Source organism: Ranitomeya variabilis, chromosome 5 (genome assembly GCF_051348905.1).
Source record: "Ranitomeya variabilis isolate aRanVar5 chromosome 5, aRanVar5.hap1, whole genome shotgun sequence".
Lineage (NCBI taxonomy): Eukaryota > Metazoa > Chordata > Amphibia > Anura > Dendrobatidae > Ranitomeya > Ranitomeya variabilis.
In genome coordinates, this window is record NC_135236.1 from 685176644 (window position 1) to 685203998 (window position 27355).

General features: G+C 48.0%; 1 protein-coding gene across 9 annotated transcripts in view; it reads left to right on the forward strand.

Annotated features, from left to right (window-relative positions):
• Positions 1-20737, forward strand: part of C2CD5 (C2 calcium dependent domain containing 5) — a 72860-nt gene extending 52123 nt beyond the window's left edge. For 6 of the 9 annotated variants that reach the window (XM_077267209.1, XM_077267210.1, XM_077267216.1 and 3 more), the window contains 9 exons: positions 2607-2705; positions 3328-3417; positions 3491-3572; positions 3719-3805; positions 3888-3932; positions 4076-4177; positions 18177-18367; positions 18692-18838; positions 19058-20737. In XM_077267209.1, coding sequence (XP_077123324.1) covers positions 2607-2705; positions 3328-3417; positions 3491-3572; positions 3719-3805; positions 3888-3932; positions 4076-4177; positions 18177-18367; positions 18692-18838; positions 19058-19177 — 963 coding nt within the window. In that variant the 3' untranslated portion in view covers positions 19178-20737. The remainder of the gene's footprint in view (positions 1-2606; positions 2706-3327; positions 3418-3490; positions 3573-3718; positions 3806-3887; positions 3933-4075; positions 4178-18176; positions 18368-18691; positions 18839-19057) is intronic. The other 3 variants (XM_077267211.1, XM_077267213.1, XM_077267214.1) reach the window with 3 other exon arrangements.
• The last annotated feature ends 6618 nt before the right edge of the window (positions 20738-27355 follow it).

Genomic DNA, 27355 nt, shown 5'->3' on the forward strand with positions numbered 1-27355 from the left:
TGAGAGAGAGAAAACGCGTTTTTATTATTTCTGTAAAGTCAAACATTTCCATACACTAAGATTACTATGCCTTTACACAATTCTGGACTGCCATATGATGATGTCATGTGTTTGGAAGCTTCTGATAAGTTTCTGGCAACATTAGAGTTAATTAGAGACACACACATGTGGATGTATTTTAATGCACACCTGAAACACACTGCTTCTTTGTGTCGCATCATGGGAAAGTCTCAAGAAATCAGCCAAGATATCAGGAAGAGAATTGTGGACTTGCACAAGTCTGGCTCATCCTTGGGTACAATTTCAAGATACCTGAAGGTGCCTCGTTCATCTGTACAAACAATTATACACAAGTACCAACAAGATGGGAATGTCCAGCTATCATACAGCTCAGGAAGGAGACAGGTTCTGTGTCCCAGAGATGAATATGCTTTGGTCTGACATGTGCATATCAACCCAATGACAAAAGCAAAAGACCTTGTGAAGATGATGGTGGAAGCTGGTAAGATTGTGTCAATATCCACAGTGAAACGAGTACTGTATCAACATGGACTGAAAGGCCACTCTGCCAGGAAGAAGCCATTACTCCAAAAGAAACATAAGAAAGCCAGATTAATGTCTGCAAATGCACACAGGAACAAAGACCTTAATTTTTGGAGACGTCCTGTGGTCTGACGAAACTAAAATGTAACTTTTTGGGCATAGTGACCATCGTTACGAGCAAAAAGGGAGAAGCTTCGAAGCCTAAGAACACCATCCCCACTGTGAAACACGGGGGAGGCAGAATCATGTTGTGGGATTGTTTTGCTGCAGGAGGGACTGGTGCACTTCACAAAACAGATGGCACCATGAAAAAAGATTATTTGGCAATACTAAAGCAAAATCTCAAGACATCAGCCAGGAAGTAAAAGCTTGGGCGGAAATGGGTCTTCCAAATGGACAATGACCAGAAGCATAATGCCAAAATGGTAACAAAGTGGCTTCAGGATAACAAAGTCCATGTTTTGGATCGGCCATCACAAAGCCCTGATCTCAGTCCTAGTGAAAATGTGTGCGCAAAGCTGAAAAGTCCGGTGCGAGCAAAGCAACCTACAAACCCGGATAAGTGACACCAGTTTTGTTAGGAGGAATTGACACAAATTCCCACCAACTATTGTGAGAAGCTCGTGGAAGGAGATCCCAAACGTCTAACCCAAGTCATTGTGTAAGGGCAATGGCACCAAATACTAATGAAATAGATGGAAACTTCTGGGTACAACTGTATTGTGAAGGAAACTGGTTCCTCCCACGTCACCAATCCGTGACGTAACTACACAGGCACAGCTCTCCGGCGCCCCCTTAGTCTCTCAGGGCAGTAAGGGAACTGCACCTGGAGCAAATGGCCGCCGGGGAGACTGCCCTGTTACCCACGCTGGGTATTCTAAGATTCACAATCAGAATAAAAGGATCAGCCCAAAATTAATTTATGGTTTAATTGCTTTAAGGGCGCACTAGGTAATTACAAGAAATATACAGTAAGAATATACCAAGAGTTACAGTCAGAGTAAAATATAACAATCATAGTACAAGGCTTAGAGGTATAAAGCTGGAGGTCAATTTACCAGGCTGAAGGTCGCTTGTGGAGGCCGGGGAGCTCTGCGTTCCACAGGTACAAGACTTCTAGTTGCCGGGCAACCCCCAAAAAGCGTGTGCTTGCTCCCCTCTGGCTGGCATACGCCCTGTTCCTTATTTCATCATCATCTTCTTCTGTTGTGTCTGACTCTCCATGTGTCCTCAGCTCTTAATCCTTCTGTGTCCCTCCCCCCTGTACCTGGGTGGGCTAACAATCTCCACCTCTGCCTCCCTGCAGAATCTATTCCCATTACCTAATAAATGGAATAACTTCTCTCTGGATGATCGGATCAGTACACGGGCAGTACCAGCGCATGTGGTTTGTTCAGCCGGTCGTACAGGGATCAAACCTGGACCCATTCGGTCGCTATGGGAGGCTGATCTCTATATCTCAGGTTTCAGAACTCCCACGGACCCGGGAGTTGCACTGTCAGATGTGCAATTTCTTCAGGGCTATGAGGATATTTTTTATGAGCCTGTACCTCAGACGATGCGTCCATAATTCATAATTTCATGTTGTAGACGGTTCGGCAGTGAAGACAATAGACATGTCCTCCTGTAGCCACCTGACATAAGTGCTTTAATTGAGCCCCCAGGCACCTCCATGCCCCCTGCTGGCGTGGCTTCCTCACTCAAGCTTTGAAGTGCCATCTGCCTGCTACACTGTGCTCAGCCCATTACCATACTAAAGGGTCTTCATTCAAGTAGGGAAGAGGTGAGGACCAGGAGTGCTCATGTCCCTGCAGACGTGTGACCAGGTGAATTCTGATATGAGGCAAAATGGAGTTAGGCCAATCTCTGATAGGAGGCCCGCGTTATGCCCCATATCCAATATGGCGGCTGCTCCCTCATCACATATACTGTATACTCCGCTCACACTGTATATAACATACACACTACAGGTATATATATATACTCGCCTGTCTGTATACACCTGTGTAAATATATACACTCCTCCCGTCTGTCACCTCTGACGCCTTCCCTTTTTCTTTTAGATGTTCACCTCGGTCCGCGTCATCCGACTTTCCAATGTAAACCTGACGAATCAGACCCTGAACAAGAGCTTCAGCGACATGTGCGAGAACCTCCTGAAGGTACAGGCCCCTCTCTGTGCGGGGGCCCCTCTCTGTGCGGGGGCCCCTCTCTGTGCGGGGGCCCCTCTCTGTGCGGGGGCCCCTCTTTGTACTGCACGGTTATGGGGGCTCTGCTATAGTGAGGAGTGTGCCTGGTGATCCAGGGACACAGCTGGGGCATCCGGGGGCATTACCTTTAGCCGTGGGGTCGGTGTGTGGAGCTCAGGAGCTGAGATGGATGCTGGGCTCCATGGGGCCCCTCTTATAGCTCCATAGACAGGAGCCAGGATGTAACCAACCACAAGGAAAGCCTCCATTCTTTACACTGCAGGCTGCATCCAGAGAGCTAGAGGCAAGGTTCCTGTTATGAAGTGATGCCCCCCCGTTATAAGATGGACTCTATTACTGCCTCTTCGTTCTCTAGGTCACTGCTTGCTGTCAGTGAATGGGGCCGTCTGGTCTAGGTGGTATACGGCAGTCATGCGTCCAGAGGATTGTCTGGACTGGATACAGTGGTAACAAGCCTCAACCACTGGCAGCAAGCAGAGATCTTGAGCGCAGCGAGGATGTTTTTAGTTGTGTGCCAGCGGGGTCTCTGTAGCTCCTCTGGGCAGCGCTCACTGTCCCTCTTGTTTCCCCGCAGAGCCTGTACTTCAAGCTGCGCTCCATGGTGCCGTGCTGCCTCTGCCACGTGAACTTCACAGTCGCGGTGCCGGAGGATGAATCCATACAGGTGATAGGTGCCGGCGAGAAGTCTCTGCCCTGCTTCAGCCCGGGCGCGGTGGTAACGGTGCGTCTCATTCCAGGTCACGGTCACCGCTGTGGCCATCACCTTCAGCAAGCAGGACGCCCTACAGAGCGGCAAGAGCACGGCGGAGCGACCGCGGGGTAAGGAGTCACGTCACCCCATACTGGTGATGTCGCCCTGTGGGCGTCCCGGGATGGGCGCCCTGGAGTGGGGAGTCCCAGGGGGGGGAGGGGCTGATTAAAGGGTCAGTACTTATGTTAAAGTTAAACTTTACTTCTTATCCAAGTTTCTACAGACGCAGACGAGATGCTCCAGTTTCCTCTGGAATTGTCCTCTGAAACCCCTGGACTGACAACTTTCTCTCCAGCCAAAGGTAAAGCATGGCGGTGCCGACAACCTCGCACGTGTATGCAGGCAGGTTGTCAGCACATTGTATAACACGTCGGTCTCCGCAGATCTGCAGGACAGGACGGGGTCCTCGGCCGGCGCTCCGCAGAGAGGTAGGTCTGCCTGTGACCTCTGGGGGTCGGGATGCGTCTGACTCTGGGAGGTGATTTTCTTGGTCAGGACTCTTTGCCGGAGACGTCATCCATCTTTTTTCTTTGTCTTTTTGTCCTGTCTCTGTCTGTCCGTCCGTCTCCAGCCTCTGCCGCTGACTACAGTTCCTTTGCAGACAGATGCAGCAGCTGGATAGAGCACATTAGAATGAGGGCTCACACCATAAGACGCGGATCAGTAAAGACAAGTAGGACGCTGTGTGTTTCTTCATTGTGCTGATTCTTCCAGCGTTCATGTGATCCACAGTGGGGGCTACAGAAATCATGTGATCCACAGTGGGGGCTACAGAGATCATGTGATCCGCAGTGGGGGCTACAGAGATCATGTGATCCGCAGTGGGGGCTACAGAGATCATGTGATCCGCAGTGGGGGCTACAGAGATCATGTGATCCGCAGTGGGGGCTACAGAGATCATGTGATCCGCAGTGGGGGCTACAGAGATCATGTGATCCGCAGTGGGGGCTACAGAGATCATGTGATCCACAGTGGGGGCTACAGAGATCATGTGATCCACGGTGGGGGCTACAGAGATCATGTGATCCATGGTTCAGGCTGTAGATATCATGTGATCCACGATAGGGGCTATAGAGATCGTGAATTATGGTGGGTATGGGGCTACAGAGATAGTGAATTATGGTGGGTATGGGGCTACAGAGATAGTGAATTATGGTGGGTGCGGAGCTACAGAGATCATGTAAGGCTCGGTGGGTGCAGAACTGCAGAGATTGTGTAAGACTCGTTGGGTGCAGAGATCATGTAAAGCTCGGTGGGTGCAGAGCTACAGAGATCATGTAAGGCTCGTTGGGTGCGGAGCTACAGAGATCATTTAAGGCTCGGTGGATGCGGAGCTACAGAGATCTGTTGTGAATTCCGCTCTTGGGCTCCCTCCGGTGGTTATAAGTAGCATTTTTGTGAGTTCTGCTCTTGGGCTCCCTCTTGTGGTTTTGAGTGGTATGGCTGCTTCTTGGATTTAGCATCAGCAGCTGCTCTCACTGATCGTCTTCCTGGCTCGGCTATATTAGTCTGGCCTTATCCCTAATTCAATGCCAGTTGTCAATTGTTGAGCTTGGAGTCATGGCTCTCTGAGGATTTCCCTGTCACTCTGACCAATTCAGCAAAGCTAAGTCCTTGCTTGTCTTTTTGCAGTTCACTTGTTGTGGACTTTGTTGTTTAGCACTTTCTATGTTTTGCTCATTTGTCCAGCTTATCAGTATGGATCTAGTCAGCTAAGCTGGAAGCTCTGGGCTGCAGAGTTTGCCCTCCACACCTTTAGTCAGGTGTGGAGATTTTTGCATTTCTCTGCGGTGGACTTTTTCTAGTTTTTATTACTGACCGCACAGTGTTCTGTCCTGTACTAATTCTTTCTAGCTAGTAGTGGCCTCCTTTGCTAAATCTTGTTTCATACTACGTATGTCATTTCCTTCTCCTCTCACAGTCATTATTTGTGGGGGGCTGTCCTATCCTTTGGGGATTTTCTCTGAGGCAAGATAGCTTTCCTGCTTCTACCTTTAGGGGTAGCTAGATCTCCGGCTGTGACGAGGTGTCCAGGGAGTGACAGGAACATCCCACGGCTACTGCTAGTGTCTGTGTTAAGATCAGGAACTGCGGTCGGTATAGTTACCACCTGCTCAGAGCTAGTCGCATGTCGCTCCTTAATCACCAGACCATAACAGTACAACTGGACCAAAAATGAGCTGAATGCATCTCAAAAGAAGGAAAAGAAAAAGAGTTCTGAGACATTTTTTTTTTCTTTAGTCTGTTTTGTCTTTTTCCTTCCTCTTAATCTCTGGGTGGATTTGGGCGCGGACATGGATGTTCAGGGGTTGTTTTCTCGTGTGGATCAGCTTGCTGCAAGAGTACAGAGTATTCAAGATTATGTTGTTCAGACTCCGGCCTTAGAGCCTAGAATTCCTACTCCAGATTTGTTTTACGGGGATAGATCTAAGTTTTTGAACTTTAAAAATAACTGCAAATTGTTTTTTGCTCTGAAACCCCGTTCCTCTGGTGACCCCATTCAGCAAGTAAAAATAGTTATTTCTCTGCTGCGTGGTGACCCGCAGGACTGGGCATTCTCCCTTGAGTCAGGGGATCCGGCATTGCTTAATGTAGATGCATTTTTTCAATCGCTTGGATTATTGTATGACGAACCTAACTCTGTAGAGCATGCTGAGAAAACACTGTTGGCCCTGTGTCAGGGTCAGGAAGCGGCAGAATTATACTGCCAGAAATTTAGAAAATGGTTTGTGCTCACTAAATGGAATGAGGAAGCTCTGGCAGCAATTTTCAGAAAGGGTCTTTCTGAAGCCCTTAAAGATGTTATGGTGGGGTTCCCCACGCCTGTTGGTTTGAGCGAATCTATGTGTCTGGCCATTCAGATTGATCGGCGCCTGCGCAAACGCAAAGTGGTGCACCATAGGGCAGTGTCCTCGGAGCAGAGTCCTGAGCCCATGCAATGTGATAGGATTCTGACCAGAGCGGAACAGAGGGGATACAGACGTCAGAATGGGGTTGTCAAGGGGTACATAGTGACGTTCCTTTAATGTCAATTTCCTCTTCCCCCTCTTCTGATGTTCCTGAATTTTTGTCAGATTTCCAGGATGTATTTGATGAGCCCAAGTCCAGTTCCCTTCCTCCACATAGGGACTGTGATTGTGCTATTGACTTGATTCCTGGCTGTAAGTTCCCTAAGGGCCGACTTTTCAACCTGTCTGTGCCTGAACATACCGCCATGCGGAGTTATGTTAAGGAGTCTTTGGAGAAAGGGCATATTCGGCCGTCTTTGTCACCATTGGGAGCGGGATTCTTTTTTGTTGCCAAGAAGGATGGCTCCTTGAGACCCTGTATTGATTATCGCCTTCTTAATAAGATCACGGTCAAATTCCAATACCCTTTACCTTTGCTCTCTGATATGTTTGCTCGGATTAAGGGGGCTAGTTGGTTTACCAAGATTGACCTTCGAGGGGCATATAATCTTGTTCGTATTAAACAGGGTGACGAATGGAAAACTGCATTTAATACGCCCGAAGGCCATTTTGAATACCTGGTGATGCCTTTCGGGCTTTCTAATGCTCCTTCTGTATTTCAGTCCTTTATGCATGATATTTTCCGCAATTATCTTGATAAATTCTTGATTGTGTATTTGGATGATATTTTGATTTTTTCCAATGATTGGGAGTCTCATGTGAAACAGGTCAGGATGGTATTCCAGATCCTTCGTGATAATGCTTTATTTGTGAAGGGGTCTAAGTGCCTATTTGGAGTTCAGAAGGTCTCTTTTTTGGGGTTTATTTTTTTTCTCCTTCGTCTATAGAAATGGATCCTGTTAAGGTCCAAGCCATTCATGACTGGATTCAACCCACATCTGTGAAGAGCCTTCAGAAATTTTTGGGCTTTGCTAATTTTTATCGCCGTTTCATTGCCAACTTCTCTAGTGTGGTTAAACCCCTGACCGATTTGACGAAGAAAGGCGCTGATGTGACTAATTGGTCCTCTGAGGCCGTTTCTGCCTTTCAGAAGCTTAAACGCCGATTTACTTCTGCCCCTGTCTTGCGTCAGCCGGATGTTTCTCTTCCTTTTCAGGTTGAGGTTGACGCTTCTGAGATTGGGGTAGGGGCCGTTTTGTCACAGAGGAATTCTGATGGTTCCTTGATGAAGCCATGTGCCTTCTTTTCCCGAAAGTTTTCACCTGCGGAACGCAATTATGATGTCGGCAATAGGGTTGTTGTTGGCTATGAAGTGGGCATTTGAGGAGTGGCGACATTGGCTTGAGGGAGCCAAGCACCGCATTGTGGTCTTGACCGATCATAAGAATCTGATTTACCTCGAGTCAGCCAAGCGGCTGAACCCTAGACAGGCTCGGTGGTCCCTGTTTTTCTCCCGTTTTGATTTTGTGGTCTCATATCTTCCAGGATCTAAGAATGTTAAAGCGGATGCCCTCTCTAGGAGTTTTTTGCCTGATTCTCCTGGAGTCCTTGAGCCGGTTGGCATTCTTAGGGAAGGGGTGGTTCTTTCTGCCATCTCCCCTGATTTGCGGCGGGTGCTTCAGGAATTTCAGGCTGATAAACCTGACCGCTGTCCTGTGGGGAAGTTGTTTGTTCCTGATAGATGGACAAGTAAGGTAATTTCTGAGGTCCATTGTTCTGTGTTGGCCGGTCACCCTGGGATTTTTGGTACCAGAGATTTGGTTGCTAGGTCCTTTTGGTGGCCTTCCTTGTCGCGGGATGTGCGTTCTTTTGTGCAGTCCTGTGGGACTTGTGCCCGGGCTAAGCCTTGCTGTTCCCGCGCTAGTGGGTTGCTTTTGCCTTTGCCTGTTCCGGAGAGGCCTTGGACGCATATTTCCATAAATTTTATTTCGGATCTACCTGTGTCCCAGAGGATGTCTGTTATCTGGGTGGTTTGTGACCGGTTCTCTAAAATGGTCCATTTGGTACCTTTGCCTAAATTGCCTTCCTCCTCTGATTTGGTTCCGTTGTTTTTCCAGCATGTGGTTCGTTTGCATGGCATTCCGGAGAATATTGTGTCTGACAGAGGTTCCCAGTTTGTTTCTAGGTTTTGGCGGGCCTTTTGTGCTAAGATTGGCATTAATTTGTCTTTTTCTTCGGAGATTATCAATCCAGTGTCTTTTCGTTTGGCCCTTCCAGCCTCTTTTGCCATCCACAATGTTTTCCATAGATCTTTGTTGCGGAGATATGTTGTACCCGTTGTTCCATCTGTTGATCCTCCTGCCCCGGTGTTGGTTGAGGGGGAGTTGGAATATGTGGTTGAGAAAATTTTGGATTCTCGTTTTTCGAGGCGGAGGCTTCAGTATCTTGTCAAATGGAAGGGTTATGGCCAGGAGGATAATTCTTGGGTGGTTGCCTCCGATGTCCATGCCGCCGATTTGGTTCGTGCTTTTCATTTGGCTCATCCTGATCGGCCTGGGGGCTCTGGTGAGGGTTCAGTGACCCCTCCTCAAGGGGGGGGCGGTACTGTTGTGAATTCCGCTCTTGGGCTCCCTCCGGTGGTTATAAGTAGCATTTTTGTGAGTTCTGCTCTTGGGCTCCCTCCTGTGGTTTTGAGTGGTGTGGCTGCTTCTTGCATTTAGCATCAGCAGCTGTTTTCACTGATCGTCTTCCTGGCTCGGCTATATTAGTCTGGCCTTTTCCCTAATTCAATGCCAGTTGTCAATTGTTGAGCTTGGAGTCATGGCTCTCTGAGGATTTCCCTGTCACTCTGACCATTTCAGCAAAGCTAAGTCCTTGCTTGTCTTTTTGCAGTTCACTTGTTGTGGACTTTGTTGTTTAGCACTTTCTATGTTTTGCTCATTTGTCCAGCTTATCAGTAATGATCTATTTAGCTAAGCTGGAAGCTCTGGGCAGCAGAGTTTGCCCTCCACACCTTTAGTCAGGTGTGGAGATTTTTGCATTTCTCTGCGGTGGACTTTTTCTAGTTTTTATTACTGACCGCACAGTGTTCTGTCCTGTACTAATTCTTTCTAGCTAGTAGTGGCCTCCTTTGCTAAATCTTGTTTCATACTACGTATGTCATTTCCTTCTCCTCTCACAGTCATTACTTGTGGGGGGCTGTCCTATCCTTTGGGGATTTTCTCTGAGGCAAGATAGCTTTCCTGCTTCTACCTTTAGGGGTAGCTAGATCTCCGGCTGTGACGAGGTGTCCAGGGAGTGACAGGAACATCCCACGGCTACTGCTAGTGTCTGTGTTAAGATCAGGAACTGCGGTCGGTATAGTTACCACCTGCTCAGAGCTAGTCGCATGTCGCTCCTTAATCACCAGACCATAACAGAGATCATGTAAGGCTCGTTGGGTGCGGAGCTACAGAGATCATTTAAGGCTCGGTGGATGCAGAGCTACAGAGATCATGTAAGGCTCGTTGGGTGCGGAGCTACAGAGATCATGTAAGGTGTCACGTACCCACTTCTCAGCATACAACTTGGGGTTGTGCCTGCAAGGGTTAATCTATCTCCCCTTTCTCAGTCCAGCATTCAACCTCTGTCCTATGCTGTAATGGGAGCATAAATCACACATCGACCCAGGCCACACACCCACTCATACGCGCTGCCACCACTCACCGAATACACGGGCGATGAGTCCCGGAAATATTACTACTACTGTCTGCAAATCATAAGGATCACACAGTTTACAGCTATGGATTCTTTAGAACATGCAAGGTTCAACTTGTTAAAGTTTTATGCTTTAATACAATAAGGTTCAGTGCTTACAGTAAAAAGAGTATAAAAATATGGTAATAAAAAGACATACAAATATGCAAAACAGTTATAAAAATGGGAGAAAACTTACAGAAATATCTAACTTTGTAGTCTGTTTTCTGCTCCCTGGGGGGGGGGTGTGAATATGGACTGGAACACATCAGCTTGGCTGCCCCTCAAACTGTGAACATGATTGTAATGAAATATGTATAAATATATATGTGCGCAGTGAACTATGTATAGGTTTATTGTGTGACTAGTAATAATTTTACATCTGTCCTGAAGGCTGCAGGTCTCACCCAGGTGTTAATATGTATTTTCCTGAGACAGCAGTCTTCTGTCTCCAATCTCACCAGGGGGCCTAGCAAGGACCAGGAAGGAGAGGAAGCGCTTCACACCTTCGGCTCTTTGGAAGAGAGATATTAATTACGGCCTGACGCTATCTATCTGTGGGAAGCTTTACACAAAGGATCTCAGAGAAAATAATATATTCATTGGGGGCGCGGCCATGGTCCAATCAAAAACAAGCAATTAGAATATCAACTTGAGGGGCAGCCTGAAAAGCTGATGTGATCCAGTCTATATTCATCCTACCCTCAGGGAGCAGAAGCAGACTACAAGTTAGCTATTTCTGTAAATTTTCTCCTCTTTATTTTATACTGTTTTGCATACCTGTATGTCTTTTTATTATCATAATTTTATACCCTTTTCTTTACTGTAAGCAGTGAACCTTTTTGTATTAAAGCATAAAACTTTAACAGTTGAACCTTGTATGTTCTAAAGAATCCATAGTCTAAGGTGTGTGAGCCTTGAGTGGTAGACAGTATTAGTAATATTTCCGGGACTCATCGCCCGTGTATTCGGTGAGTGGTGGCAGCGTGTATGAGCGGGTGTGTGGCCTGGGTCGGTGTGTGATTTATGCTCCCATCACAGCATAGGACAGAGGTTTAATGCTGGACTGAGAGTGGGGAGATAGATTAACCCTTTCAGGCAGAACCCCAAGTCACGTGCTGAGAGCGGGTACTTGACGAATTACAGGCAGCACAGAGAGGGATCTGTGACAATGATTCTATGTATACAGGCATAATTTATATAGTCACCTTGGAGGTCAAATGTCTAGACCAGCCTCTCATGTTAATATTTATAATTGCTTGTTTGTGACTGGACCGTGAACGCTCCACCAATGAATATATTATTCTCTCTGAAGTCCTTTGTGTAAGTTTCTCACAGATAGATAGTGTCAGGCTGTAATTGACATCTCTCTTCAAAAGAGCTAGAAGGTGTGAAATGTTTCCCCTTCTTCCTGGTTCTCAGCAAGACCCCCTGGTGAGATAGGAGACAGTAGACTGCCTTCTCAGGATAACATACGGTGTGACCCCTGTGAGACGTGTAGTTTCAGGACAGATGTTAAATTACTGCTAGTCACACATATCTATACATATTTCGCTACATAAGGCTCGGTGGGTGCGGAGCTACAGAGATAATGAGATTCATGGTGACCGCTGCCGAGATCCCATGTGGTGCGGTGGGTTTACAGAGATCATTAGATCCTCTCTGGGGGTGTGCTATAAATATCATGTGATCCACGGTGAGGCAGAGCAGAATGCGGGTAGGGATAGCCTCACTGCAGCCACAAATGATGGTCACCGTAGAGATGTCAGAGCTGCGGCTCTAATCACCATCTGACGGTTCCGGTTTAACGTGGCGTATTTACTCTACTCACATCCAGAGCTGCAGTCAATCCACAACTATTTACAGATGTCACTGCGGCTCCCTGCTGCTTCAGTGTCTGCATAGAGAGTGCTGTGCTGAGGTGCACTGGGGGGGGATTTGGGTCCTTCATATTGCAGGACTCCCCCCCCCCCCCCCCACAATACAGCACAGCAGTGCGCACTCTCTCCTTATATTACAGTACTTCCCCCACAATACAGCACAGCGGCGTGCACCCTCTCCTTATATTACAGAACTTCCCCCACAATACAGCACAGCTGCGTGCACCTTCTCCTTATATTAGAGGACTTCCCCCCCCACACTATACAGCACAGCGGCGTGCACCTTCTCCTTATATTACAGTACTTCCCCCACAATACAGCACAGTGGCGTGCACTCTCTCCTTATTTTACAGGACTCCCCCACAATACAGCACAGCGGCGTGCACCCTCTCCTTATATTACAGTTCTTCCCCCACTATACAGCACAGCAGCGTGCACTCTCTCCTTATATTACAGGACTCCACACACACACACACACACACACACACACACACACACACACACTATACAGCTCTCCTTATATTACAGGACTTCCCTCACTATACAGCACAGCGGCTTTCACTCTCTCCTTATATTACAGGACTTGCTCCCCCCCCAGTATGCAGCACAGCGGTGTGCACTCTCTACTCATATTACAGGACTTTCCCCCCCCCCCCCCCCCCCACTATACAGCACAGCGGCTTTCACTCTCACCTTACATTATAGGACTTGCCCCCCCAGTATGCAGCACAGCGGTGTGCACTCTCTACTCATGTTACAGGACTCCCCCCACCCACTATACAGCACAGCGGTGTGCACCCTCTCCTTATATTACAGGACTTCCTCCACTATGCACCCTCTCCTTATATTACAGGGGTTCCCTCACTATACAGCACAGCGGCTTTCACTCTCCCCTTATATTACAGTACCCCCCCCCCCCCCCCCGCACTATACAGCACAGCGGTGTGCACTCTCTACTCATATATTACAGGACTTTCCCCCCCACTATACAGCACAGCGGTGTGCACCCTCTCCTTATATTACAGGACTTCCCTGTCACGGAATCCCACCATGCTGCCACCAATGTGTCACGGATCCCACCGGATATGTCTGGGATCCCACCAATCTGTCACGGTTCACGGGGAGGATACCTTTATCATCCCCACCACTCACACCAATTTGTCATGAACCGGGGTTGTTTGGTTACCCCTGGTTCTTTCTGAAGGGGATTTATTTATATACCACTTCCCAGTTCTGGTTTGGAACTTGCTGCTCTCTGGCACCCCCCTTACCCTCAGGTCAGAAAAGGTACTGCACCTAGGGTAATTAGTCACCAGAAAGGCTTCCTGCTATGTACTGGCTATTGGGCACGCTGCAGCGAGGGCGATATAACTACTCCCACTCAGGCGGGAACAATAATTATCAACGCAGCCGTCGCTACAAAGCTTCCCAAATGCACAGGACAAATCCGCTGCCACCAGCTCAGATTTCTTAATTAACAGGTCCAGAGTCAACCCAGATTAGTAGCGTAGTTCACTTCAGAGGACGCGACAGTACGTTATAGAGCAAGGAGAGACAAAGTAGAAATTACAGATGTATAAAAAGATATTTGTTGTGATCCGCTTTTTGGGCTCCCCTAGTGGTGGCTGGTGGTACTGGAGACTTGTGTGTTCTTTTCTGCCTCAGCTCACCTGCTTCCATCAGTTTTGGGAGTTCCCTATTTAGCCTTGCTCTCCAGTCACTTCCTTGCCGGTCATCATTGTAACCTGAGTCTTTCAGTTGCATGTTCCTGCTACCAGTCTGCTGATCAGCTAAGTGGACTCTTGTCCTTTTTGTTTTGTATTTTTGTCCAGTTTACAGTTTGTCATTTCCTGTTACTGGAAGCTCTTGTGGACTGAAATTGCCACTCCTGTGTGATGAGTTGACACAGGAGTCTTAAAGTAATTTCAGGATGGGTTTTTGAAAGGGTTTTTCAGCTGACCGTGAAGTCCTCTTTTGTATCCTTCCTCTATCTAGTAAGTGGACCTCGCTTTGCTAAATCTACCTTCATACTGTGTATGTCTTTTCCTCTGAACTCACCGTTAATATATGTGGGGGCTACTATCATCTTTGGGGAATTTCACTAGAGGTAAGCCAGGTCTGTTCCTTCCTCTTCCAGGCGTAGTTAGTTCTCCGGCTGGCGCATGGCATCTAGGCAGCCGTAGGAATGCTTCCTGGCTACTGTTAGTTGTGTGGTAGATTTAGGTCACGGTCAGCTTGAGTTTCCATCACCCGAGGGCTAGTCTGTTATTTTGTGTTTCTGATGTTCCCATGCCATTGGGGAATCATGACAGTAGAAGCACAAGCCATTTTTGCGCCTATAATTCTGCCGCTCGCTTCTTGACAGAATTCTGTCACATTGCATTTTCTCTGGCGTCCCTTCAGAAGATACCGCCAAATGGTGCACGGGTTTGCACTCCCGCAAACGCCGATCAATCTGAATCGCCATTGTGATGGACTCATTCAGACCTGTGGGCGTAGGAAACCCCACCATGACATCCTTAACGGCATCAGAAAGGCCTTCTCTGAAAATTGCCGCTAGGGCACACTCATTCCACTGAGTAAGCACAGACCATTTACGAAATTTTTGGCAGTATATCTCAGCTTCATCTTGCCCTTGAGACAGGGCCATTAAAGCTTTTTCAGCTTGAATCTCCAAATTAGGTTCCTCATACAGCAACCCTAAAGCCAGAAAAAACGCATCCACATTGAGCAACGCAGGATCCCCTGGTGTCAATGAAAATGCCCAATTTTGAGGGTCACCTCGCAGCAAAGAAATCACAATCTTAACCTGCTGAACAGGATCTCCAGAGGAGTGAGGTCTAAGAGAAAGGAATAATTTACAATTACATTTGAAATTCTGAAACCGAGATCTATCTCCGGAAAATACCTCTGGTGTAGGAATCTTAGGTTCAGAAATAGGAGTACGTATAACATAATCTTGTAAATTCTGAACCTTCGTAGCAAGATTATTTAAACCTGCAGCCAAACTCTGAGAGTCCATCCTTAAACCGGAGAGATCAGAGCCATTCAAGGATTAGAAGGAGAGAAAGGCAAGGCTGTAAATAGAGCAGAAATACAACTGAGCCAACTAAGTAGCAAAAATGAGAGGAAAAAAAAAAAAATAAAATCTACAGACTTCTTTTACTCTCCTTTCTTCTGCCAATTACTTTAACAGTGGCCGGTCATACTGTCATGATTCCCCAATGGCATGGGAACATCAGAAACACAAAATAACAGACTAGCCCTCGGGTGATGGAAACTCAAGCTGACCGTGACCTAAATCTACCACACAACTAACAGTAGCCAGGAAGCATTCCTACGGCTGCCTAAATGCCACGCGCCAGCCGGAGAACTAACTACGCCTGGAAGAGGAAGGAACAGACCTGGCTTACCTCTAGTGAAATTCCCCAAAGATGATAGTAGCCCCCACATATATTAACGGTGAGTTCAGAGGAAAAGACATACACAGTATGAAGGTAGATTTAGCAAAGCGAGGTCCACTTACTAGATAGAGGAAGGATACAAAAGAGGACTTCACGGTCAGCTGAAAAACCCTTTCAAAAACCCATCCTGAAATTACTTTAAGACTCCTGTGTCAACTCATGACACAGGAGTGGCAATTTCAGTCCACAAGAGCTTCCAGTAACAGGAACTGACAAACTGTAAACTGGACAAAAAATACAAAACAAAAAGGACAAGAGTCCACTTAGCTGATCAGCAGACTGGTAGCAGGAACATGCAACTGAAAGACTCAGGTTACAATGATGACCGGCAAGGAAGTGACTGGAGAGCAAGGCTAAATAGGGAACTCCCAAAACTGATGGAAGCAGGTGAGCTGAGGCAGAAAAGAACACACAAGTCTCCAGTACCACCAGCCACCACTAGGGGAGCCCAAAAAGCGGATCACAACAGATATTTAAAGAAAAGTATCGTATGTACTGTACAATTTACAAATAAAATGGGATTAAAGTTGAAAAAACACTTAAATTTAGTTCAGATCATTTCATCTAATGGCCGACCATGTGCTCAAGGAGACACATGAAGATGCATTACACCCCTGTCTCGCAGCTAGACCCAGGACAAAGACACTGAAGACTGATATCTCACTCACTTATCTCCCAGCCTAAAACCAAGGCACTCCTCCTGTGGTGACCTCACTCAGAGGCTAAATCCTCCCTTTTCTTAGAGTTATGACAAAACATTTCTATACATAACTCACTGTATGAACCTCGTATGAGAACAACACAATGATCAGGATGTGCACCACGTCAGAGGGGTTCTTTTAAGTATAAAAACGGCGTAGATACATGACCCGCTTATGGAGAAATCGGCTCCTTGCAACTCGTTGGGTTTTGCTCCTAGCGATTTCAGTGAGTTATAGATCTCTTGATGTACATCCGGAATATATAATCCTTATATCTCTAGCCCGGATCTGTGCCAATATACATAACTTTACAAGAACAAGAGAGTCCCATGCAGTTTCTGTACCAGTTTTGGGCTGGTATTAGGCAGGAGGGGGAATGAGGAGTTGGGGACAGACTGGCTTTCGCAGCTCCGAGCCATAAAAATTCTTCAGCGATTCCAGCGAGTGTTGCAGGCACGCTGGGCTCACATCACACTATATAGCAGGGAGGAGGGAGTTGCCTGCAGGCAAAAAGAGAAGAACTTTCTAGCAGAAATTCTTCACCAGCAGAATAGTGAGTGCAGCTCTGGGGTATAATACAGCTGGTAACTCGGGATGAGTAATGTAATGTATGTACTCCGTGACTGCACCAGCAGAATAGTGAGTGCAGCTCTGGAGTATAATACAGGATGTAACTCGGGATCAGTACTGTAATGTATGTACACAGTGACTGCACCAGCAGAATAGTGAGTGCAGCTCTGGAGTATAATACAGGATGTAACTCAGGATCAGTAATGTAATGTATGTACACAGTGACTGCAGCAGCAGAATAGTGAGTGCAGCTCTGGGGTATAATACAGGATGTAACTCAGGATCAGTAATGTAATGTATGTACACAGTGACTGCACCAGCAGAATAGTGAGTGCAGCTCTGGGGTATAATACAGGATGTAACTCCGGATCAGTAATGTAATGTATGTACACAGTGACTGCACCAGCAGAATAGTGAGTGCAGCTCTGGAGTATAATACAGGATGTAACTCAGGATCAGTAATGTAATGTATGTACACAGAGACTGCACCAGCAGAATAGTGAGTGCAGCTCTGGGGTATAATACAGGATGTAACTGAGGATCAGTAATGTAATGTATGTACACAGTGAGTACACCAGCAGAATAGTGAGTGCAGCTCTGGAGTATAATACAGGATGTAACTCAGGATCAGTAATGTAATGTATGTACACAGTGACTGCACCAGCAGAATAGTGAGTGCAGCTCTGGGGTATAATACAGGAGGTAACTCAGGATAAGTAATGTATGTACACAGTGACTGCACCAGCAGAATAGTGAGTGCAGCTCTGGGGTATAATACAGGAGGTAACTCAGGATCAGTAATGTAATGTATGTACACAGTGACTGCACCAGCAGAATAGTGAGTGCAGCTCTGGGGTATAATACAGGATGTAACTCAGGATCAGTAATGTAATGTATGTACACAGTGATTGCACCAGCAGAATAGTGAGTGCAGCTCTGGAGGATGATGAATGGGGTACCTTGGGTTCAGTGTACGGGTGACAGACTTATTGAATTCTGGGAGTAGCGGGTTGCGGTCAGCATGTTGGTGGTCCCTGGTCGGTAGCTGGTACATCCCCCACGTTGGAGAATATGAGCAGCACAATCTACGTTTCGGCTTTCACACTCCAGTTTCCAGTGATTTCTCCTTCTTCGCGATGAATTATTATTGGCTCCTCGCTTTCTCCATTATTTTCTTTCTTTTCAGCTTTTGGTTCCTGTCATCCATGATTCTTTTGCAGGAATGCCTCTTCTGTTGGCGCCGCCATCATTCCTCCTGCGCCGCCATCTTTCCTCCTGCGCCGCCATCATTCCTCCTGCGCCGCCATCCTTCCTCCTGCGCTGGCATGATCTGCATGATTCCGCCATCGATGTCCTCCTGTCACTTCTGCCTGAGCTTCACCCTTTGGTGTCTGTCTGCCGTCGCTGACATTGAGCCCTCCTGCCGCCTTCTCCTCCTCTTCCTCGCTCTGACACTTGTCTCTTCTCTTCCAGTTACTTCCATGGATAAGGCGAGTCCGTTGGGCGAGGGTCACTTGAGGAACCGTCCCGTTTTCGCTCTTGGTTTTCCAGCCGTCACCGTAGTCAAGATGACTCCTCTCTCCTTTATACCAGGGGCTAAAATAACCAAATATCTCGGTATTATCAACATGTTTTTCATCCGAGAAACGACCTCATTACGTGAGGTGAGCCCCCCGAGGTCCGCACTGCGAGCAGAGTGTGGGATTAGCGCAGTGTTGAAGCAAAATGTGCTTTGTTACAATGTATCAGTGCAGAGGAATGCGGTAGGAGAAAGCGACCAGCTGAGGATATCTCCACTGATACATTGTAGCAAACCCTCAGCGCCGTGAGCCGGATTCTTCTGTTGGTCTGGAGGTTAATAGTGAGTGCTTTCGTTCACTGTTGGCAAGCAGTGGTTTTGCAATATTCTCCCTGTTACAGTTTACTTGCCGATGGTAAGACCATCACTTTAGATGGGACGTCACCTCCTCCTCATTGTGTTTTGTTAGGAAGGAGGGGTGAGCGGCTTCCTCCACGCCTTCATATGTGAAGTGTTCGCCATGGTCCGTGCCCACGTCGCTGCTCTGGGGGGCAACGCGGTCGTGTCCTACATTATGAAGCAATGCGTCTTCATGGAGAACACAAATAAAAACCAGGTTAGTGGATGCCGGCTCGCCTGGCGCCATGTAATAGGATCGCTGCCATGCTCCAGAGCTGTGCTCAGTGTTCTGCTGTTTATGCTCATGTCAGTAAGCCTGCTCGCCAAATGTTAGACATCCTGTCTAGGTATGAAGCAGGGAGAGTACCCCTGTAATTCTGAATGTGACCTTCAATGTGGGGTTCATCTTTTGTCCTGATTTTTCCTTCTCTCTCAGGCACAGTGTCTCATCAATGTCAGTGGAGACGCCGTCATCTTCACCCGAGAGTCAGACACAGACGTGACGTCGTCCATATCGCAGCAGCACGCAAGTCAGGCGGCAGGAGAAGCGACGTGAGGGCCGGAGCTGCACTCAGCTCGGGGAGACGTGGATGATACGAATCGCAGGAAACCGCGCTGTTCTGTCATCGTCTAGTACAGGTTCATATCCGGATAATTCCATAGCTCATAGACGTATCATAGATCCGTCATCATCCACGAGGATCCAAGATCAGCCACTGAGATCCATCTTCAGCCACGAGGATCCGAGATCAGCCACTGAGATCCGTCATCATCTACGAGAATCAGAGATCAGCCACTGAGATCCGTCATCAGCCACAATGATCCGAGATCAGCCACTGAAATCCGTCATCCACAAGAATCTGAGATTAGTCATTCAGATCCGTCATCAGCCACAAGGATCCGAGATCAGCCACTGAAATCAGTCATCAGCCACGAGAATCAGAGATCAGCCACTGAGATCCATCATCAGCCACGAGGATCTAACATTAGTCATTGAGATCCGTCTAATCTCGGAGCAGGTAATGATGGTTCTCAATGACTAATCTTGGATCCTCGTGGATGATGACAGATCTCAGTGGCTGATCTCGGATCCTCATGAATGATATCAGCCACTGAGGTCTGTCCTCATCCACGAGGATCCAAGACTAGTCATTGAGAACCATCATTATCTGAGAAGATCTGAGATCGGTCTTCATCCGCGAGGATCTGATATCCGCCACGAAGATCTGTTTTGGTTCACAGGCGTCCGTCTTTAGCCACGGGCGTCCGTCTTCACTGTGTGAGGTCCGTCATCTTCTCTTGGCATCTGTCATCCACTGAGATCCATCAACATCTCCGACAGCCGCCCTCATCCGTCATTTTTGCTCCCATCCCCACACAGCACACATTATGCCTGTGGCCCTTCTTTGCATGGACGGGCCCCTGAGATCTCCACATTTCAGCTTGATAGGAAGTGACAGATCGTGCCTCAGTGTTACGATTGGCCAGTGTGAAGGACTACTGTTCTCAGCATGCGTCTGATGAGGACGTGTGGTCACATTCTTGCACTGTCCAATCAGAGACCACCTGACTGCCTGCAGCGTCGCCTTCAAGAAGCGATCTCTCGATGATATTCCCTGCCATGAAGCTGTTCCCAGCCGGTCCTCCCTGAAATGAACCTTCCAGCTGCTGTTATAACTTGTGTCCGTCTGATAATGTCCCGAAGATTAGAGCAATAAGGGGCTGTGGAGACCCCGTGTCACAGCGGGGGGGAGGATTCGTGTACTGCGGTCACCAGTATGTGCGGTGCAATCAGTAAAGATGTAGACTTCAGGGACTGGAAGGATTTTTATTGGACCTTCAATGAATGAGACTTTTATGGACCTTTTGCTGGATGGATTTTTTTTCTCTTTTCTATCAGCACATTATCCCCAGCCGCAAACCCATAATGCATTGCACGTGTATCTATTCCAATAGTGAACCCCAGGTGGCGCCACATCATCAGCCCTGCGGAGGCAGGAAGGCGCAACTGTCGCCCGGAGGCCAATTCTCATGATGGAGCAACTCGAATGTAAATATGTAATTTGTGCCAGAATAGATATTTCTAGAGAAATAAACTTCACCTGAAAACCGTAAAGCCTTGATTCCAGCTTGTTACAGTGTATCAGTGAGAATACTATGACCTCTATAGATCAGTTTCAAGAGTGTGTTATCTATATACCTGCAGCCGGGGGGGTCAGCGTGTCGTGTATGTCATCTATATACCTCTAAAGGGGGTTAGTGCGGCATCATCCTGGATCATCTATATACCTGCAACGGGGGTCAGCGTGTCGTGTATGTCATCTATATACCTCTACTGGGGGTTAGTGCGGCATCATCCTGGATCAACTATATACCTGCAACGGGGGTCAGCGTGTCGTGTATGTCATCTATATACCTCTACTGGGGGTTAGTGCGGCATCATCCTGGATCATCTATATACCTGCAGCAGGGGGGGTCAGCGCGTCATGTATGTCATCTATATACCTCTTCTGGGGGTTAATGCGGCATCATCCTGGATCATCTATATACCTCCAGCCGGGGGGTCAGCGTGTCGTGTATGTCATCTATATACCTCTACTGGGGGTTAATGCGGCATCATCCTGGATCATCTATATACCTGCAACGGGGGTCAGCGTGTCGTGTATGTCGTCTATATACCTCTACTGGGGGTTAATGCGGCATCATCCTGGATCATCTATATACCTGCAACGGGGGTCAGCGTGTCGTGTATGTCGCCTATATACCTCTACTGGGGGTTAATGCAGCATCCTGGATCATCTATATACCTGCAACGGGGGTCAGCGTGTCGTGTATGTCGCCTATATACCTCTACTGGGGGTTAATGCAGCATCATCCTGGATCATCTATATACCTGCAACGGGGTCAGCGTGTCGTGTATGTCATCTATATACCTCTACTGGGGGTTAATGCAGCATCATCCTGGATCATCTATATACCTGCAACGGGGGTCAGCGTGTCGTGTATGTCGTCTATATACCTCTACTGGGGGTTAATGCGGCATCATCCTGGATCATCTATATACCTGCAACGGGGGTCAGCGTGTCGTGTATGTCGCCTATATACCTCTACTGGGGGTTAATGCAGCATCATCCTGGATCATCTATATACCTGCAACGGGGTCAGCGTGTCGTGTATGTCATCTATATACCTCTACTGGGGGTTAATGCGGCATCATCCTGGATCATCTATATACCTGCAACGGGGGTCAGCGTGTCGTGTATGTCGTCTATATACCTCTACTGGGGGTTAGTGCGGCATCATCCTGGATCATCTATATACCTGCAACGGGGTCAGCGTGTCGTGTATGTCATCTATATACCTCTACTGGGGGTTAATGCAGCATCATCCTGGATCATCTATATACCTGCAACGGGGGTCAGCGTGTCGTGTATGTCGCCTATATACCTCTACTGGGGGTTAATGCAGCATCATCCTGGATCATCTATATACCTGCAACGGGGGTCAGCGTGTCATGTATGTCGTCTATATACCTCTACTGGGGGTTAATGCAGCATCATCCTGGATCATCTATATACCTGCAACGGGGGTCAGCGTGTCATGTATGTCGTCTATATACCTCTACTGGGGGTTAGTGCGGCATCATCCTGGATCATCTATATACCTGCAACGGGGGTCAGCGTGTCGTGTATGTCATCTATATACCTCTACTGGGGGTTAATGCGGCATCATCCTGGATCATCTATATACCTGCAACGGGGGTCAGCGTGTCGTGTATGTCGTCTATATACCTCTACTGGGGGTTAATGCAGCATCATCCTGGATCATCTATATACCTGCAACGGGGGTCAGCGTGTCGTGTATGTCATCTATATACCTCTACTGGGGGTTAATGCGGCATCATCCTGGATCATCTATATACCTGCAGCCAGGGGGTCAGCGTGTCGTGTATGTCATCTATATACCTCTACTGGGGGTTAATGCAGCATCATCCTGGATCATCTATATACCTGCAACGGGGGTCAGCGTGTCGTGTATGTCATCTATATACCTCTACTGGGGGTTAATGCGGCATCATCCTGGATCATCTATATACCTGCAGCCGGGGGGGGTCAGCGTGTCGTGTATGTCATCTATATACCTCGACTGGGGGTTAATGCGGCATCATCTTGGATCATCTATATACCTGCAGCCGGGGGGTCAGCGTGTCGTGTATGTCATCTATATACCTCTACTGGGGGTTAATGCGGCATCATCTTGCATCATCTATATACCTGCAGCCGGGGGGGTCAGCGTGTCGTGTATGTCATCTATATACCTCTACTGGGGGTTAATGCGGCATCATCTTGGATCATCTATATACCTGCAGCCGGGGGGGGTCAGCGTGTCGTGTATGTCATCTATATACCTCTTCTGGGGGTTAATGCGGCATCATCCTGGATCATCTATATACCTGCAGCGGGGGGGTCAGCGTGTCGTGTATGTCATCTATATACCTCTACTGGGGGTTAATGCGGCATCATCCTGGATCATCTATATACCTGCAACGGGGGTCAGCGTGTCGTGTATGTCGTCTATATACCTCTACTGGGGGTTAATGCAGCATCATCCTGGATCATCTATATACCTGCAACGGGGGTCAGCGTGTCGTGTATGTCATCTATATACCTCTACTGGGGGTTAATGCGGCATCATCCTGGATCATCTATATACCTGCAGCCAGGGGGTCAGCGTGTCGTGTATGTCATCTATATACCTCTACTGGGGGTTAATGCAGCATCATCCTGGATCATCTATATACCTGCAACGGGGGTCAGCGTGTCGTGTATGTCATCTATATACCTCTACTGGGGGTTAATGCGGCATCATCCTGGATCATCTATATACCTGCAGCCAGGGGGTCAGCGTGTCGTGTATGTCATCTATATACCTCTACTGGGGGTTAATGCAGCATCATCCTGGATCATCTATATACCTGCAACGGGGGTCAGCGTGTCGTGTATGTCATCTATATACCTCTACTGGGGGTTAATGCGGCATCATCCTGGATCATCTATATACCTGCAGCCGGGGGGGTCAGCGTGTCGTGTATGTCATCTATATACCTCGACTGGGGGTTAATGCGGCATCATCTTGGATCATCTATATACCTGCAGCCGGGGGGTCAGCGTGTCGTGTATGTCATCTATATACCTCTACTGGGGGTTAATGTGGCATCATCTTGGATCATCTATATACCTGCAGCCGGGGGGGTCAGCGTGTCGTGTATGTCATCTATATACCTCTACTGGGGGTTAATGCGGCATCATCTTGGATCATCTATATACCTGCAGCCGGGGGGGGGTCAGCGTGTCGTGTATGTCATCTATATACCTCTACTGGGGGTTAATGCGGCATCATCCTGGATCATCTATATACCTGCAGCGGGGGGGTCAGCGTGTCGTGTATGTCATCTATATACCTCTTCTGGGGGTTAATGCGGCATCATCCTGGATCATCTATATACCTGCAGCGGGGGGGTCAGCGTGTCGTGTATGTCATCTATATACCTCTACTGGGGGTTAATGCTGCATCATCCTGGATCATCTATATACCTGCAGCGGGGGGGTCAGCGCGTCATGTATGTCATCTATATACCTCTTCTGGGGGTTAATGCAGCATCATCCTGGATCATCTATATACCTGCAGCGGGGGTCAGTGTGTCGTGTATGTCGTCTATATACCTCTACTGGGGGTTAATGCGGCATCATCTTGGATCATCTATATACCTGCAGCCGGGGGGGTCAGCGTGTCGTGTATGTCATCTATATACCTCTACTGGGGGTTAGTGCGGCATCATCCTGGATCATCTATATACCTGCAACCGGGGGTCAGTGTGTCGTGTATTTCATCTATATACCTCTACTGGGGTTAGTGCGGCATCATCCTGGATCATCTATATACCTGCAGCGGGGGGGTCAGCGTGTCGTGTATGTCATCTATATACCTCTACTGGGAGTTAATGTGGCATCATCCTGGATCATCTATATACCTGCAGCCGGGGGGTTCAGCATTTCGTCTATATATCTGTACCGGGGGTTAATGCAGCATCGTCCTGGATCATTATATACCTGCAACGGGGGTCAGCGTGTCATGTATGTCGTCTATATACCTCTACTGGGGGTTATTGCGGCATCGTCCTGGATCATCTATATACCTACAGCGGGGAGGTCAGCGTGTCATGTATGTCGTCTATAAACCTCTACTGGGGGTTATTGCAGCATCGTCCTGGATCATCTATATACCTGCAACGGGGGTCAGCGTGTCGTGTATTTCATCTAGATACCTCTACTGGGGGTTAGTGCGGCATCATCCTGGATCATCTATATACCTGCAGCCGGGGGGGGGGGTCAGCGTGTCGTGTATGTCGTCTATATATACTGTAGCCGGAATGGTAATCATTTCACTGAAATAGCCTGCATGTCTTTTTACTCTATTCAATCTCAGCAAGCAGCCTGAATGGTAATCGTCATTCAACTCCTTTGCTAGAATTCATCAGTTACATGGTTCCCAGTGCTGACTGTTGTAGCTCCAGGGGGGATCTCTGTAGATGTTTATCTCAGCAGAGGTGCTATAGTATCGAGATGTAATCATGGCTGCGTCTTTGATCACCTCCACACCAGGATGTGTTGAGCAGCTGTCCCTAATTTATAATTAATCAGCTCCCATAATCCCGCTCTCCCCTCCCTGCACTGGGGACCTATAAATTTAGATTCATTCTTAGGGGTGCACGCATGTGTGGGGTCGCACACATTCAGCAAAGCATCGCATTAGCCAAGCATCAAGCTAAAGGGTAGATACTCCATGGCAGTTAGTCAGGGCAGGAGTCAGGTAACCCACACTCTGCTCTCCCTTCTATCCATGTGCTATATTCGTATCCTCCTGTGTTCTCTTGCCATCCACATTCACCGCCCAATCCCCCTCCATCATGACTCAAACACATCAGCCCCTCTCCTTCCCTCTCCCATGTACAGCTTCCATGCACTTCTCACCTTCCTGAAAAACCTCAGCCCATCTTCCCCAAACACACTGCACAAAAAACATCATACTCTTCCAAAAAAGACTTGCTTTTTATCTTCTTACTCCTACTGATTTTGGGAGACATCTCCCCCAACCCTGGTCCACCATCCCACAACCTCAACTGCTACCCTACCTCATATCAAAACTATACTAACCTTATTAATATTACTTGCACTCCCTCACCTCTCTCTTTCAATTGTGCCCTTTGGAATCCACGGTCAGTATGTAACAAGCTTCCTTTCCTGCACAACTACTTTCTGAACAACTCTGAATCTGTTGTCCCTCACTGAAACCTGGATTCAGGATTCTGACACTGTCTCCTGCCATTTCCCATGGTGGCTTACAATTCTTCCATTCCCCGAGACCCACAAAGAAACATGGTGGCGGAGTCGGCTTACTCCTGTCCCCACAATGCTCCTTCCGGGTCATCCCCCCAGTTGTCACTCTAATTCTCTTCTTTTGAGGTCCACACCATCAGGCTCTCTCGTCCCCTCTCCCTCAGAGTAGCGGTCATATATCGCCCCCCAGGCTCGCCCACCCACTTCCTGGACCATTTCTCAGCCTCGCTGCTGCACTTTGTCCTCAGAACTTTCAACCCTTATCCTGGGAGACTTCACATCCCCATCAACAGCCCCACTTCCACATCTGCGTCCCAGCTTCTATCACTAACCACTTCGCTCGGCCTCTCGCAGCTCTCAACCTCTGAGACACACAAAGACGGTAACACCCTGGATCTGGTCTTTGTCCGGCTCTGTTCAATCTCTTACCTAGATAACTCACCACTTCCCCTCTCTGACCACAACATTCTCTCCTTCACGCTCACAATTCCTCGCCCACCCCAGCACTCTCCTACCTACCACACACTCAGAATTCTACATGCTATGAATCCTCACGCACTTTCAGACTCCCTACACTCATCATTGTCCCCAAACTTTTTCCTGTCCTGATCTGGCTGTACACCACTACAATGACACTCTTAGAAGCACCCTTGACCAAGTAGCACCCCTCACCCTCAGAACCTCCAAGGACAGAGTAAAACAGCCCTGGCTCACTCTCCACATTCAATCCCATCACAGAAGAGGAAGTCTCCAAGCTCCTCTCTTCTTCTCATCCGACTACATGACTATTGACCCCATTCCCTCACATCTCCTCCAGTCTCTCTCTCCAGTCGTCACAACTCACCTAACTAAAATCTTTAATCTCTCACTCTCAGGCATTTTCCCCTCCTCCTTCAAACACTCTATCATTACTCCATTACTAAAGAAACCCGCCCTCGACCCATCCTGCACAAATAAATACGGACCAGTCTCCAATCTCCCCTTCATCTCTAAACTCTTGGAGCGCCTAGTCTACTCCCGCCTTACCCATTACCTCTCCACTCATTCCCTCCTAGACCCTTCACAGTCCGGCTTCCGCCCCCTACATTCGACAGAATCTGCACTCATCAAGGTGACCAACGACCTTCTGACAGCAAAATATAACGGCGATCACTCTGCTCATTCTCCTCGACCTCTCTGCAGCTTTCGACACTGTTGACCACCCTCTCCTACTCTCTAGGCTCCAGTCACTAGGCATTAAGGACACTGCTCTCTCCTGGTTCTCTTCCTATCTTTCTGACCGCTCCTTCAGTGTTCTGTTCTCTGGCTCCACTTCATCTCCTCTTCCTCTCACTGTC